The sequence below is a fragment of the Durio zibethinus genome, chromosome 16 (assembly GCF_047325235.1).
Source record: "Durio zibethinus cultivar Kanyao isolate XHJ-2024 chromosome 16, ASM4732523v1, whole genome shotgun sequence".
Taxonomy (NCBI): domain Eukaryota; kingdom Viridiplantae; phylum Streptophyta; class Magnoliopsida; order Malvales; family Malvaceae; genus Durio; species Durio zibethinus.
This window is the reverse complement of record NC_143177.1, coordinates 20,299,270-20,312,506: the sequence shown is the minus strand read 5'-3', so window position 1 is coordinate 20,312,506 and position 13,237 is coordinate 20,299,270. Positions and strand designations below refer to the sequence as shown.

The 13,237-nt window shown below is 28.4% G+C and overlaps 2 protein-coding genes across 2 annotated transcripts; one reads left to right on the top strand and one right to left on the bottom strand.

Annotated features, from left to right (window-relative positions):
• Positions 1 to 4,405: 4,405 nt before the first annotated feature.
• Positions 4,406 to 5,539, bottom strand: LOC111298631 (uncharacterized). The gene is made up of 4 exons (XM_022893355.2): positions 5,368 to 5,539; positions 5,186 to 5,239; positions 4,940 to 5,062; positions 4,406 to 4,663 (listed from the first exon to the last, which is right to left on the bottom strand). Exons 1-4 carry the CDS (start codon positions 5,431 to 5,433, stop codon positions 4,532 to 4,534), a joined length of 375 nt encoding a protein of 124 aa, XP_022749090.2. The 5' UTR covers positions 5,434 to 5,539; the 3' UTR covers positions 4,406 to 4,531.
• A 1,954-nt stretch (positions 5,540 to 7,493) lies between these two features.
• LOC111294569 (phytochrome-associated serine/threonine-protein phosphatase) lies at positions 7,494 to 11,992 on the top strand. Its single transcript, XM_022887962.2, has 10 exons — positions 7,494 to 7,919; positions 8,503 to 8,649; positions 8,766 to 8,833; positions 9,329 to 9,386; positions 9,795 to 9,905; positions 9,989 to 10,039; positions 10,893 to 11,036; positions 11,112 to 11,207; positions 11,294 to 11,365; positions 11,586 to 11,992. The coding sequence occupies exons 1-10, from the start codon at positions 7,839 to 7,841 to the stop codon at positions 11,667 to 11,669; spliced, it is 912 nt and encodes a 303-aa protein (XP_022743697.1). The 5' UTR covers positions 7,494 to 7,838; the 3' UTR covers positions 11,670 to 11,992.
• The last annotated feature ends 1,245 nt before the right edge of the window (positions 11,993 to 13,237 follow it).

Sequence of the window (13,237 nt, the reverse complement as noted above, 5' to 3'; positions counted from 1 at the left end):
GACTATATTGCTTAGTATTATCAGGGCAATGGAAATGTTTTTGCCATCTTTTTTTGGCTCATGATAGCGTTAGCATTTGCATTTATACAGGTTCTTTTGTAATCCTAACTCCTAGGTTATAACCACTAACTAATACTTTAACTGTCAATTTGAAAAGTATGGAGAGCAGGTTCCATAGATCACTTTACATTGTGGATGTAAATAAATTTCTGTTAAAATCCAAAGAAACCTTGTGATTCATTGCTCGTGTGAATAATATGATACCATGCATAGTCATATTGTTAGCTTTAAGTTAAACTATGCCTCAAGAAGATTAAATGATCGAGTTACTTAATTGCATAAGAAAAATAGCTGAACATGAAAAGCTTATTTTTAAAGTTAAGGTTTTTGTATTAGATTTAGTACATCATTATTAATAGTCTGAAAGAAAATCAATATGATATGAACCAAAGACCCATAAACCACTTAGATTTAGTATGTTATCGTTAATTTTAAAGTAAACTTATAAGATATGAATCAAAAATCCATGAAACCCCCCTATTTTAAGAATATTTATTTATGATAACAAGTTATAACCATAGAGAATTCACATGTGAAGAGACACTTTCATCTTTCTAGATTTTCCCATAATGATAGGAAAAAACACATCTAATGAAATCTGCCTGTTTGTGGATCTTTGCTTTGATTTTTTTTTCCTTAATAGTAAACTTCGTGACTACAAGTGGCTAAGTGTTTATTGATTGAGCCATTCCAAAATCACCTATAAATGAATAGATTGGCAAGTTGCTACTTGAAAATTATGGGGAATGGTGAGCCAAGTACTTCCCTGTGTATGATTAAAATATAGTAATTTTGGTTTGCTTACCATCCAATATATGTAGATTATTATGATAATTTTAGTTATTTTGCTTTGGTTTTGCAGATTATCATGGGAATTTTCATGCAACATGTTAGTTTGAATGTCTTTAATTATGTCATCAACCTAAGTTTGAAAAGTATTAATTACCCTTTTGGATAGTGTGGCAAATGATATAATGGCTTGGATATTGACAAATGGAAAGCCAATAGTGTGAGGTAATTTTCTCTTAATGATGTATCCTTTAAGCTAATTACTTAGTTGTCTCTTAACTACATAGGTCATATATATAAGCTATTTGTCTTTTTCATTTTTGCCTTGGTCTGCATTGAGAGGTCAGTTTTTTGCCACACTAACCTTTCAAATAACCCTTGAAGATGGTTATTATCTACTAAGTTGAGGATTGCAGTCATTGTCCCATTATTTGCAAGGTTTTGGAGTTTTTTGCCAAGGTAAAAAACCATTAAAAGTTTCTATTGCTGCATGTCTTCCTTATACAAGTCATTTCATAATGGGAAAACAGAGTTATTTTTTATTATTTTAATTGTTCAATGCTTTATTTTTTTATTATCATTTTAAATGTTTTCATATTTTACAAATTAATTTAATCAAATGTTAATAAAAGTCACAAAGCGAAGGTTGAGCATCCATCTAGTATAATATATTTCACTCTATTAAAATATGCGTGCATCTCACTTTCATTACAAAATTTTGTTTTAAGTTAATTTGAAAATATTTAATCTTTAATTAAATTAAATTAAAAATGATAATATTAATTAAACAATACAAATTTTAAATCTTAAACTAAACATTTAATCAAAACAAAACTAAAAAATTACTATTCCTTCATCTACTACTACTAAGATTTACTACTTTAAGTTACTAATGACAAAAGTTTCAAAAAAATTGAGTCCATCAAAGATTGGTGCTAACGTCGGTGCTGCACGTTTAGACCCCCTATTTTCTGTCATCCGCATGCAGTCGATGAATCCATTCTTTATCTCATTGAGAACTAACTTCGTAAACCTTGAATTATCCAACTCTGTTGGTTGGGTTGCTGCGCAGGTTTGCTTTTCACCATCGAGCTATGCGGTAGAGGCAACCTAAATTCATCCCCAAAATAATCAAAGGTTATCCCATTGCTTAATGAACCATATTGTTTGAGGATTATGTGAGCTCACAAAAAATTAGAATCAATGCCACGCAAGTACTAACGCCTGTAAAAGACTTGGAGAATGCAGGAGAATCAAACAAAATTGAAGAGAAGGGTAAGATAGATTATTTATGCACAGATAGACCACCTTCTGTATATAACGAGGACAAAACATAATCCCAATCCTAAAAGGAATGGGACTTGGCAAGCGGCTATTTTCGAGATTTGTTTTAGGTTAAATAAAAAAGTAACTTTTGAAGCATCTATTTTTTGTCAATTTATTATTTAAAAAAATAAAATTTGATATTTGATATTTCAATTTTCATTTTATTAGTTTGAAATATTGACGTGACATAAATATTTAATAAGAAATTAACACATGTCAAAAATTTCAATCAGTATCATATCATCAATGTTACGTCAGCATAAAAAATTTTAAAAAAATTTTTAAAAACTTCTAAAAAATTTTAAAATTTTAAAAAATTCTCAAAAAATTCTAAAACATTTTGAAAATTTCTAAAAAATTTTTAAAAAATTATAAAAAGTTCAAAACATTTCTAAAAAATTATAAAATTTTTTAATAAAGTCAAAAAAATTTTCAAAAATTCTAAATTTTTTTAAAAATTTATAAAAAAATTAAAAAATTAAACATTTTTAAAATTAAAAAATTATGATAATTTTAAAAATTGAAAATTTTTGAAAATTTTAATAAAAATCCAATTTTTTAAAAAATGAAAATTTTAATAAAAATTAAATTTTCTTAAAATTAAAAAAATCACAAAACTTAAAAAACAGTAAATTTAAAATGTATAAAATCTTTTGAAATTTTGAAAATATCTAAAAAATTTTTTAAAAACTAAAAATTTTTAGAAAAACTCTAAGAATTTAAAAAAATTTTGAAAAATTAAATAATTTCAAAAATATGAAATATTATAAAAATTTTGAAAAAATTTTTAAAAATAAAAATAACTTAAAAGAAATAAAAATCCAAAAAAATTCAAAATATTTTTTGAAAAATTCAAAAATATATATAAAAAATATAAAAATTTTAAGATTAAAAAAATGGGAAAATTTTCAAAAATTTTTACAAATTTTATATGTTTTTAGAAATTACTTTGTTTTTTTCTTTAGATTTTTTTTTTTATTTTTAATTAACAGGGCTTACCTTTTTTTTTAGTGTGGAACTCGCGCCCTCGTTTTGTTATTTTTTTTTTATATGTTCTTCTAAATTTTTGGGGCCTATTTTTTTTTTTTTAATTTTTAAAGCTGTATAGGTCCACATTCTATTTTTTTAATTTATTTTTTGGATACGGAATCCACACCTAGGTTTATATTTTTCCTCAATAGTTTTTTTTTTATTTTTTAAAATTTTTAAAGTTGTATAGGTCACATTCTATTTTTTTAATTTATTTTTTGGGTACGGGATCCACAGTTTATATTTTTCCTCAACAGTTTTTTTTTTAATTTTTTGTAATTTTTTACCTTTTATTGTGGGACTTATATATTTTTAAAATTTAATACAATTGTTATATTTATAAATAATTAAGATTTAATTCATCTGTGTCAAACAATCTTATAGATTAATTGTGCATAGGTATGAATATAAATTGTGTGTCATGTCTCATCTGCATTAATTTTTTTTAAGGTTGACACATGCAATCTTTTTAATGTTTTAAATAAATATTTTTTAAGAGGTAGGACTCATCTTTAATTTTTTTCCTTGGATCCACTTTGACGCTATGTTTTCTTTTTTCCCCATTTAAATTTTTATGTAATTTATTATAATTCTTTTTTCATTGCGATTCACCTTTTTTTTTTTATGTAAATCATTTTTTTTCATAGATTTTTTCTTTTATATCACGTGTAATCTTTTTATTTTCTTTTTTAAATGTTTCGTTAATATTTTATATTTTTTACGAAATCAATTAAATAAATTTTATCTATTTTCTTTTTTTTTTATTTTTGATATCATTTTTCTCCAAAATTGAATTATCTTGAATCAAAAATCAAATACTCACTAGTAAAATTTCGAGAAAAAATGTATGAATGTTCAAAAATCAAATGCTATTCGAGACATTAACCCCAAAGTGAATATATTCTATCATAAGAAGAGTAATTTACTATCTAGTATCTACCAATAGAATATCTGGTTAAATTCGCGAATTCCCTTGCTAGATGATGACGATAATGCATATGTTCTGCATAATATATGTGGTTATGGTTTAATCTTTTGCTCCTTGATGTATGAACTGTCTTCTCCTGCCATTGCCGAGGCTTTGGGGGAGTATTTTGAGAGAGAACATCTGATTCTCGGGCAATCTCCTGCTTTGTTCATGTTTCATTTGTTATCTCTCCATCTCTCCAGTTGCCACCAAGAGAATATAATACATCGAAAATGAAAGACAACGACAGAATTGGGAATCTATAGATTCAAACAGCCTGTAAACATTCTAAAGACAAGCCTTTGAAGGGAGAAACAGGAATTTTAAAAGGAGAAAAAGGACAAAGGGCATAGTAGCTAGTCAAACATTATCTGGCCAAAACTCCCTAAAAAAGGCTCGCTCGAATTCCTTTTCTTGCTGATGCTTTTCCCGTTCTTGCATCTTCCGCATCCTTTTGGAAACTGCCTTGGTCTTCTTTGAAGATGTCTGTTCCTGAAATTCATAGCAATTACCAAATGACATCAGTACCATTGGAGCAAAGGAAAAGAACAAAAACATTCAGAGCCAAGAGAACATGAATCAACAATGCTATTTTTTTGTACTTTAAATTACAATGCTGTTGTTGACTGTCCAACACAACGCTATTACGGAGCATTGCTTGACTTAATCATGTGATATGTTTCAATATTAAAAATATTTATCATAACCCATCTAGCATCTAATATGGAAAATATATTGTAGTAGTGAAAAGAATGAAAGTTAAGTCACCTCATCATCTTTTCCCTTGGAATCAGTAGTAACAATAGGCTGTGGTGTCTTTCTCTTCTTCTTCTCTGCTCCCAGGCCTCTTTTATTGTTCTTCACATATGCTTGTACAGGCTCTAATCTACCCTAAGAACATTAAGTAAAATAGAACAATCTAAAAATCAGATGAAAATAGTTTGAAAGAGACATAAAATTTCTAATATTTCTACCCATGGTAAAGAGTTTAGGGGTTTCAAAATTGAATCAAACCTGCCCAGATATACCAAGACCAGTGCCTTCTTTCCATCCATGCTTCTTCAATAGCTGCCAAAACAAAAACAACAACCCCAAAAGTAAAAAAAAAAAAAAAAAAAAAAACCATTAAAACACGATTCTAAAGAAAAACAAGTTATTGTGAAACCCTCGAGGCTTGCTTCATTGAGATTGAATACCTGGAAACCAATGTTGGAGGAGTCAATGGCGATAGAAGAACCGCTCGAACCCAACGCCTCTCCCATTACTTTCCTCCCGAAACCAGTCAAGATAGAGAATTGCCGCTTTTCTCTTTTCTGCCTTTCGTTTTTCCAATTCTTTCAAGAGGTTGAGAGTTGTGTAGGATTATGAAGAAGAATATTTAACACTACGAGGGGAATAAAAAAAAAGAAACGAAAATAAAGAAAAGTAATAAAAATAAAAAAAATCATAAATTTTTAATTTACAGAAAAAAAAAAAAGCTAAAAACTTAATAATTTTTTATTTTTTTTAATACCTTGGGGAAAAAGTTAAGAAAAAAAAAGTTGAAAATTTTTTATTTTATAAAAAGATTATTATATTTATTTTTTTATTAATACTAAAAATCTAGTAAAAAAATTTAATTACATCACAATCTTAAATTTTTTCAAAGCTTTTTTTTTTTTTTTTTGTAAATTTCACATGTTTTTTTAATATAAAAATTTTTAATAATTTTTTAATAATTTAATTTTAATGAATGATTGAATATAAATAGACATATTTTTTAAATTTATGAAAGGTAATGTTTTTATATGATTGTATTTTTATATTTAATAGATTTTATATGAATATATCATCAAAGTGATAATATGTTGAAATTTTGACAATTATCAAAAAATTAATTAATGTATATTTGTAAAACATGTTTTTGTTTCATTTAATTAAAAACTATTGATACATAAACAATTGTAAGATCATACAAGATAGTAAAACATATTATAATTTAAAAATATTTTAAAATTACAGACAATAAAATATTATAATTCAATAAAATTATTGTAATGAATTATTTTTTTCCTTTTTATTATTTATCCAAATAATTATTGTTAAAATTTTTTTTATTAATTTTAATTATCTAAATAAAATATACATATATCATTTTTTTAACTTTTTTTTTCTTCTATTAATATTTATCCAAATGCTTAAAATTAGACGGATGCTAGCCTTCGAATGGCTTCATTTTTTTCTTTAGTAACTTTTTCTGTTTTTATATCGGCTCCTTTTTGGGCTTTTTTGGGCCCAGGGAAAAGTGCTAGCCCATAAGTAAAACTGACATTTCGCTCCCGAGTGTGGAGGAAGAACAATCGGCCAGTAGTTAACAATAAGCCCATCAACTCGAAAAGAGAATTTGCGTGGTCTTTTTATTTTGAGATAATAGTCAAATAACTACTTAAATTTTTATAATAAAAATTGAAATTGAAAATGAATTTTTTATTTTTTATTACATAAAATTCAGATTATAATTTTTTTAATAATTATACCAATTAAAAGTAAAAAATAATGGCGAAATAAATAAAATTAAAAAATATGAATAAAATTTAATTATTTATCAACTAAAAAATTATAATAAATATTTTTTAAATTAACATTCCTTCAAATATTTTTCAACTAAAAAAATTATAATAAATATTTTTTAAAAATTACATCAGTCAACTAAAAAATTTTTGAAAAAATATAAAAAATTTTATAACGTCAATATATTAACATGAAATAAAAATTCATAACTTAATTTTATATAATAAAATATTTTTTATTTTTTAATAAATATTATAAACTTATTTGAGTATTATGTCTTTTATTTTTTATAAAAAAAAAAAAAAACATTCTACCTAAAATCTTTATAAAAAAAACTCATTCAGCCTAAATCACATAATTCATTTGTTATAAATTTATCTTTCTTATGTTGATAAAAGTAATATTAACTCACTATTTTTGTTTCATTTATGGCTCTTATATTTAATTTTTTTACACGATATACCTTTATATATTGTTTTCTGTTTTTTTTTTTATTTTAATTCTCCTTAGCTATGTTAATATGAAAATTTCATGTCATTTTCAAATTTATATTTTAAAGTTATATAAAATAATAAAAAAATTGTTACAAATTAAATTTATTTTAAAATTAAATATAGTAATAAATTTATTCTAAAACTATAAATATAATGAAAAATTTATACCGAATAATAAATTTAAATAATAAATAAAATTATAAAATTATAATTTTTTGGCCAGTATAATTTATTTTCAGTTATTTATTTATTTATCATATTACGCTAATAATAGTGTTGCCAAAAGAAAAAAAAAAAAAAAAAAAAAGCCAACGAAAAATAATTAGGGTAAATACCAGTGAGAGACGCTGTCGTTTTCACTGCCTTTTTATGCTTTTTTCGCCATCTTCGTTAAAATGAAAACAAAAAAAAAAAAAAAAAAACGCCCAGATCTGTTTGTTGGTTTTTTGTTTCGCTCAATTGTTTAAACGAAACACGGACGAAAAAGCAAAAAGAGGGAAAAAAAAGGAAAGGAGCGTCCATTGAAATTTTCTTCTCGCTGTCTCTCCTCTGGTTAAAACCCTAGATAAAGGGAGAAGACACAGCAAACGAAAAAGAATTCAAATTTCGAAGAGAAGAAATCGATGGATTTGGATCAGTGGATAGCAAAGGTTAAAGAAGGCCAGCATCTTTTAGAAGACGAGCTTCAGCTTCTTTGCGAATACGTATCTATTCACTCTCTTTTTCTTTTTCTTTTTTGGGGCCCTTTCTACTTCTAGGGTTTTAAAATTTGTTACGTTTTCTTCATGTTTATATTGATGCGTAAAACTAGGGTTTCTTCTGTTTCTTTTGGTGATTGAGAAATTGAGAGAAATTCGAAAATGAATGTTTGAGTTGTTAATGGATCAAGAACTGCTAGAAATTGTCAAGTTCATGTCTGTTTTTGAAGCTTGTCGCATCTGTGCATTTTTTTTTTTGAAATTATAGTGCTTACTTTCTATAGCATCACCTGTTAGTATTGCTTCTAAAGAATTTTCACATAACTGAGTTATTTTGAATAAAAACAGAGCTTTCCTGAGCTGCAATAACTTGCATTTCCTGGGATTTATGTTTTGAAGAATCATATGCATTTGCATTTACTGTTATATTAGTTATTGTATTTAGTTTCCATGTTATTCGTTTTAGTGGAGTAATTTGGTCGTTGCTATATTGTCAACTTGCAGTTTTATTTGCTATGAAGGTTTTTTTCTCTGTTTCATTTCATCTGAATGCTGTTCGTTATATACTTTATTATGTAAAACGTTACAGGTAAAAGAAATCCTCATTGAGGAGTCGAATGTGCAACCTGTCAATAGTCCAGTAACTGTCTGCGGTGATATCCATGGCCAGTTTCATGATCTAATGAAACTTTTTCAAACAGGAGGTCATGTTCCAGAGACAAATTACATTTTTATGGTATGGTTTATATCTTCTATCTGGAAATTGTTCTGAAAGTTTATTTGATGTCGATGTCTATTGTAGATTAGTGATTTCAACTAACGGGCTCTAAACCTTTCTGTTCCCTTGGACAGGGAGATTTTGTTGATCGAGGTTATAATAGTCTTGAAGTTTTCACCATTCTTTTGCTTCTTAAGGCAAGGTATGCCCTCTGGATACATGCTTAAGTATCTCTATAACTTTGCTTGGGTTTTATCTACTGATTTTCAACCATTTACCTGGGTGCATTGTTTCTCTGCTTGTGACTTGTTCCTGCTTCACTATCTGATTACTGGCCCAATTTTCAGACCTCTAATGTACAATGTGCCCTTAGGTTAAAGTGTATCTGATCATCAGCAACCATCTTATACAGTTTCAAATTGTAGTTTGGTATAGGAAGAAAAAAAAATGCTCATTCTTATTTATTTTGAAATTAATACTTTTTCCTACTTCAGGTGAAAAGGTCCTTTTGAAGCTATCATGGTGTTCTGGCACCACGATGGCAGGATATATTGTATACATTGTCATTCTTGCATTTCGAGGAAGCATTTAATAAGAATATTAAATTTCTGGTTTTGTTTTTGGCCTGTTAGGTTATAAAATCCTCTTTCTTGTTTGAAATAAGTGGTAATATCACTTTATGTGCTCTGAATCACAGGTACCCAGCTAATATCACTCTCTTGCGTGGGAATCATGAAAGCAGACAGCTAACGCAGGTTTGCTTTTGAATACCACAATGGAATATGCTTGTAGAGAGCTTATGGAATGCATACGTATCATGTGTGATTATAGGGATGTTAGACTGCTTTTTCTGTTTTCTTTCTTTGAGGCTGTCTGTTGGCCTGCTTAAAGCTTGTATACAGTTCCATGATTACTTTTTTTTTTTTTTTTGAGGGAAAAGGGGATTGAAAGCCTTTCTAAGGACACATTACTGAAAATCTAAGGTTAAATTTTAAGACTAGCGTACTGTATGTGAGGATCGGGATTATTGGAAGTTCTCTTTGCAGTACCATATTAGTTTGGTTTTTAGGGTTGTTAAGTAATGCTGTAAAGCTGGAATTTTTTAAAAAATCATCCCAAATACCAAGGGCTTACATTTTTTGGTGTGTATATGTCTTTACTAGGTTTATGGTTTCTATGATGAGTGCCAGAGGAAGTATGGAAATGCTAATGCATGGCGGTATTGTACAGATGTTTTTGACTATCTTACGCTTTCTGCAATTATAGATGGGACTGTAAGCATTCTTTCTCTAAACCCTCTATATCTAAGCACCTTACTGACACCTCTTTAATAGTCCTATTTTTTTTTATTTTGCAGGTGCTGTGTGTACATGGTGGCCTTTCTCCTGACATACGAACAATTGATCAGGTGTTTTTCATTTTGGCTTAGCTTTTGGTTGACTGGCATGTGTATTTCCTGCTATACTAGAAGTTCTCCCAAATTTTAGTTTTTTTTTTTTTTTTTTTTTGCTAAGCACCCAAATTTAGTTTATCATTTATTGTGTTGCTTGTATATGTCATGTTCTGTCTTTATAGAGTATTTGCATATAACTGAGATATTTCTTTTGATCGCTACTTGCATATGTTGAAGTTTAAGCTAGTTTTCTTGTAGCAAAGCATGAATAATTATGTAGTAAACTGGTGTGATACATCTTGAGTAATCAAATAAAAGCAGGGCGTGTATGGAGGCTCTTTTCTTCTCTTTCTTTCAGGGGAGGACAAAATTATAGTAAACAGAAACTGAGTAAAGTTTTAAGAAATAATGGGGAAGGTTATAGTTCTTTTTTTTATTGATACTGTGGATTGTTTTTAGCTTTTGCTGCTATATTTCTCTCTGAAGAAGTTGATCATGCAAACTTTCTGGCTATTATCTGTTAAGGGGGTGCATTGGAGCATTGACTTTATTGACTTTGTAACCATCTAGTCCCAGAAGCAAATATCCTCCTTATTCAGTTTAGTAATAACCATCCACCGCAAATCATATTAAGTAAAATATAAGTACTTGGTCATTTAATTACTTTTTATTCAGTTTCATCTGCCGAAGGGATAATTGACTCTTTCGTCACTGACCATCTATTTCACATTAGTGGTATTTTCTTTAACAAGCACAAGTAATAGTTTTCCTGAGCAACTTATTGAACTATAAGTGTAGTGATTGTTAGTATATTTCGTTATTTCATTATATGATGCTGATGTACATTTTTTTCTCTCTTCTATGCCAGATTAGGGTGATTGAGCGGAACTGTGAAATCCCTCATGAAGGCCCATTCTGTGATCTCATGTGGAGTGATCCTGAAGATATTGAAACATGGGCAGTCAGTCCACGTGGAGCAGGTTGGCTATTTGGGTCCAGGGTCACATCTGAGGTAATTGATCTCATCTCAGTTTGTGGTCATATTGTCATGCTGAAATTATAATTTTAACCTTTTCATCTGTTGCAGTTCAACCACATAAATAATCTTAATCTTGTTTGTCGAGCTCACCAACTTGTTCAAGAAGGTCTTAAGTATATGTTTCAAGATAAAGGCCTAGTAACTGTGAGACACCAAACTTTCTGTTATTATCATTTTTGCTTAATGGTATTAAGAGCTTAATAGAATTTCTTGATTATTGAATGTTGCAGGTGTGGTCTGCACCAAATTATTGTTACCGTTGTGGGAATGTAGCTTCTATATTGAGCTTCAATGAGAATATGGTGAGAATTATTTTTTCTTGTGCCTTTCTTCCCTCTTTACTTGATACATGTATGTGTGTGAGAGTGTATAAAAGACCTTGGTCTGCCTTAGATACCCAATTTAATTAGGATTGCAGGTTGTTTCCAGTTATTTCTGTTCCTAGGTCATAACTTGTATTGATAATCTTCCATAAAGTGATGCTATTCATGATGCTTTATTGTTTTGGGGGCATTTATTCAGGAGAGAGAAGTGAAGTTCTTCACTGAAACAGAAGAGAATAATCAGATGAGAGGGCCCAGGACAGGAGTTCCTTATTTCTTGTAACCAAAAGGAGTTAAATACTGCAGTACTTGTAAAATTATCCCAAGCATTTGGTTGTTCAAAGGAGGTGTAACGAGGAAGCCTTGATACAATATTTGCAGATGGAGCTTTGGTGGAAATTTTGTCTGGACCTAGCTGCATCTGGGGTATTAGTGCAAGGTTGCTTTATGGTTGCAACATGGCTTTTCCTTCAAATGTCTGTCTTCATTCCTTTACGTTCCCTATGCTACTTGACGTTCAGTTAATGTGTGCTTTGAATTCTTGGGTTGTGTATTTTTTTCATTATGTATACTGCTTCATCTAGTTCTAAAATTTATCATTGTTTCCTTGTGTTTTTCTTTTTAAACTGAATCCTGTAAGTTGATTATGGTTGCTCCAATTGTAAGATGGATTGGAGAGGAAAATGGTGGAAATTTGGCTCCTGCTTTCTTCCTCACTTGAAGATTGAGTTTGGTCCATTGCCCTCGCGTTTTCGTAAGATGAAAAGGTCTTCATCCCAAGCAGGGAAATGCACGAATTTCACTGATTGGTAATACATAGTATAAAAGTTTTAATTTAAGAAAAAATGTATCATTCTCATTTTCTGCGACATATATGTGTATGCGGGATCCATCTTCTAAATTATAGGATCGATTGGTTTTTTATTTAGATAGTTTTCAAGTTTTATTTTTTACAAAATGGGTTGATGATATAAGATTGATTTGGTTTAACATTTGGTAAAATGGATCGATCCTTTACGTAAGTGGATTGATCAATTTTATTTTTTTTCAAAAAGCCATGAGATTGCAAAATTGTCAAAAGAGATCGATTCTTTACGATAAGGGATTGATTAGACAACATTTAAGATCAATCGGTTTCAAAACAGGATTGATCAATTTTTGTTGGTTTAGGTTCAAACGATTAATTTTTCATACATTCAATGGGTAATTTTTTATCTAATCAATTTTCAATGGCTACAAAATCATTTTTTATAAAATAGGCATTTTAACACACCATTTTATGAAGAAGAAACAAGAGAGCAAATATCAACAAGTCTGAATTTCATTCTTTCAATAATTCAAGAGTTTTTAGAGTTTAAATTCAATATACTTTGTATTTTTTGTTGTTCATTCATCTTCTTTATACTTCATTAGGTAAACGCTTTACCTTTAAGAGGTATTTTTAGTTTGTAAAACATTAGAGCTAAATTGTAATCAAGAGATGAGCATTTTGTTGAAAAGGTTTTAAAAGTTTTGTAAAAACTCATTTTATGAGATTAGAGGTTATTATCTTAGCCTAGAAATGTAGGAAATTAGATATTGCTATCTTGAGTCTAGAAAAGATAGGGATTGTATTTTGCATTTCAATTAGTATATTGAACTCCTTGGTAAGTGAGACTAAGAGAGAAAATGTAAGTGGCTTTGAAAAATGACCGAACTTCTATAAATTATTGAGTTTGATTTCTCTATCTTTACTCTCTTTAATTTCATTGTTGTTTATATTTACATCAAGATCATTAATTACTGTTAATTGTCTCATATTTTCATTAAAAAGCATATTAATTTCTCATTCAAATTTATAAAAATCTATTT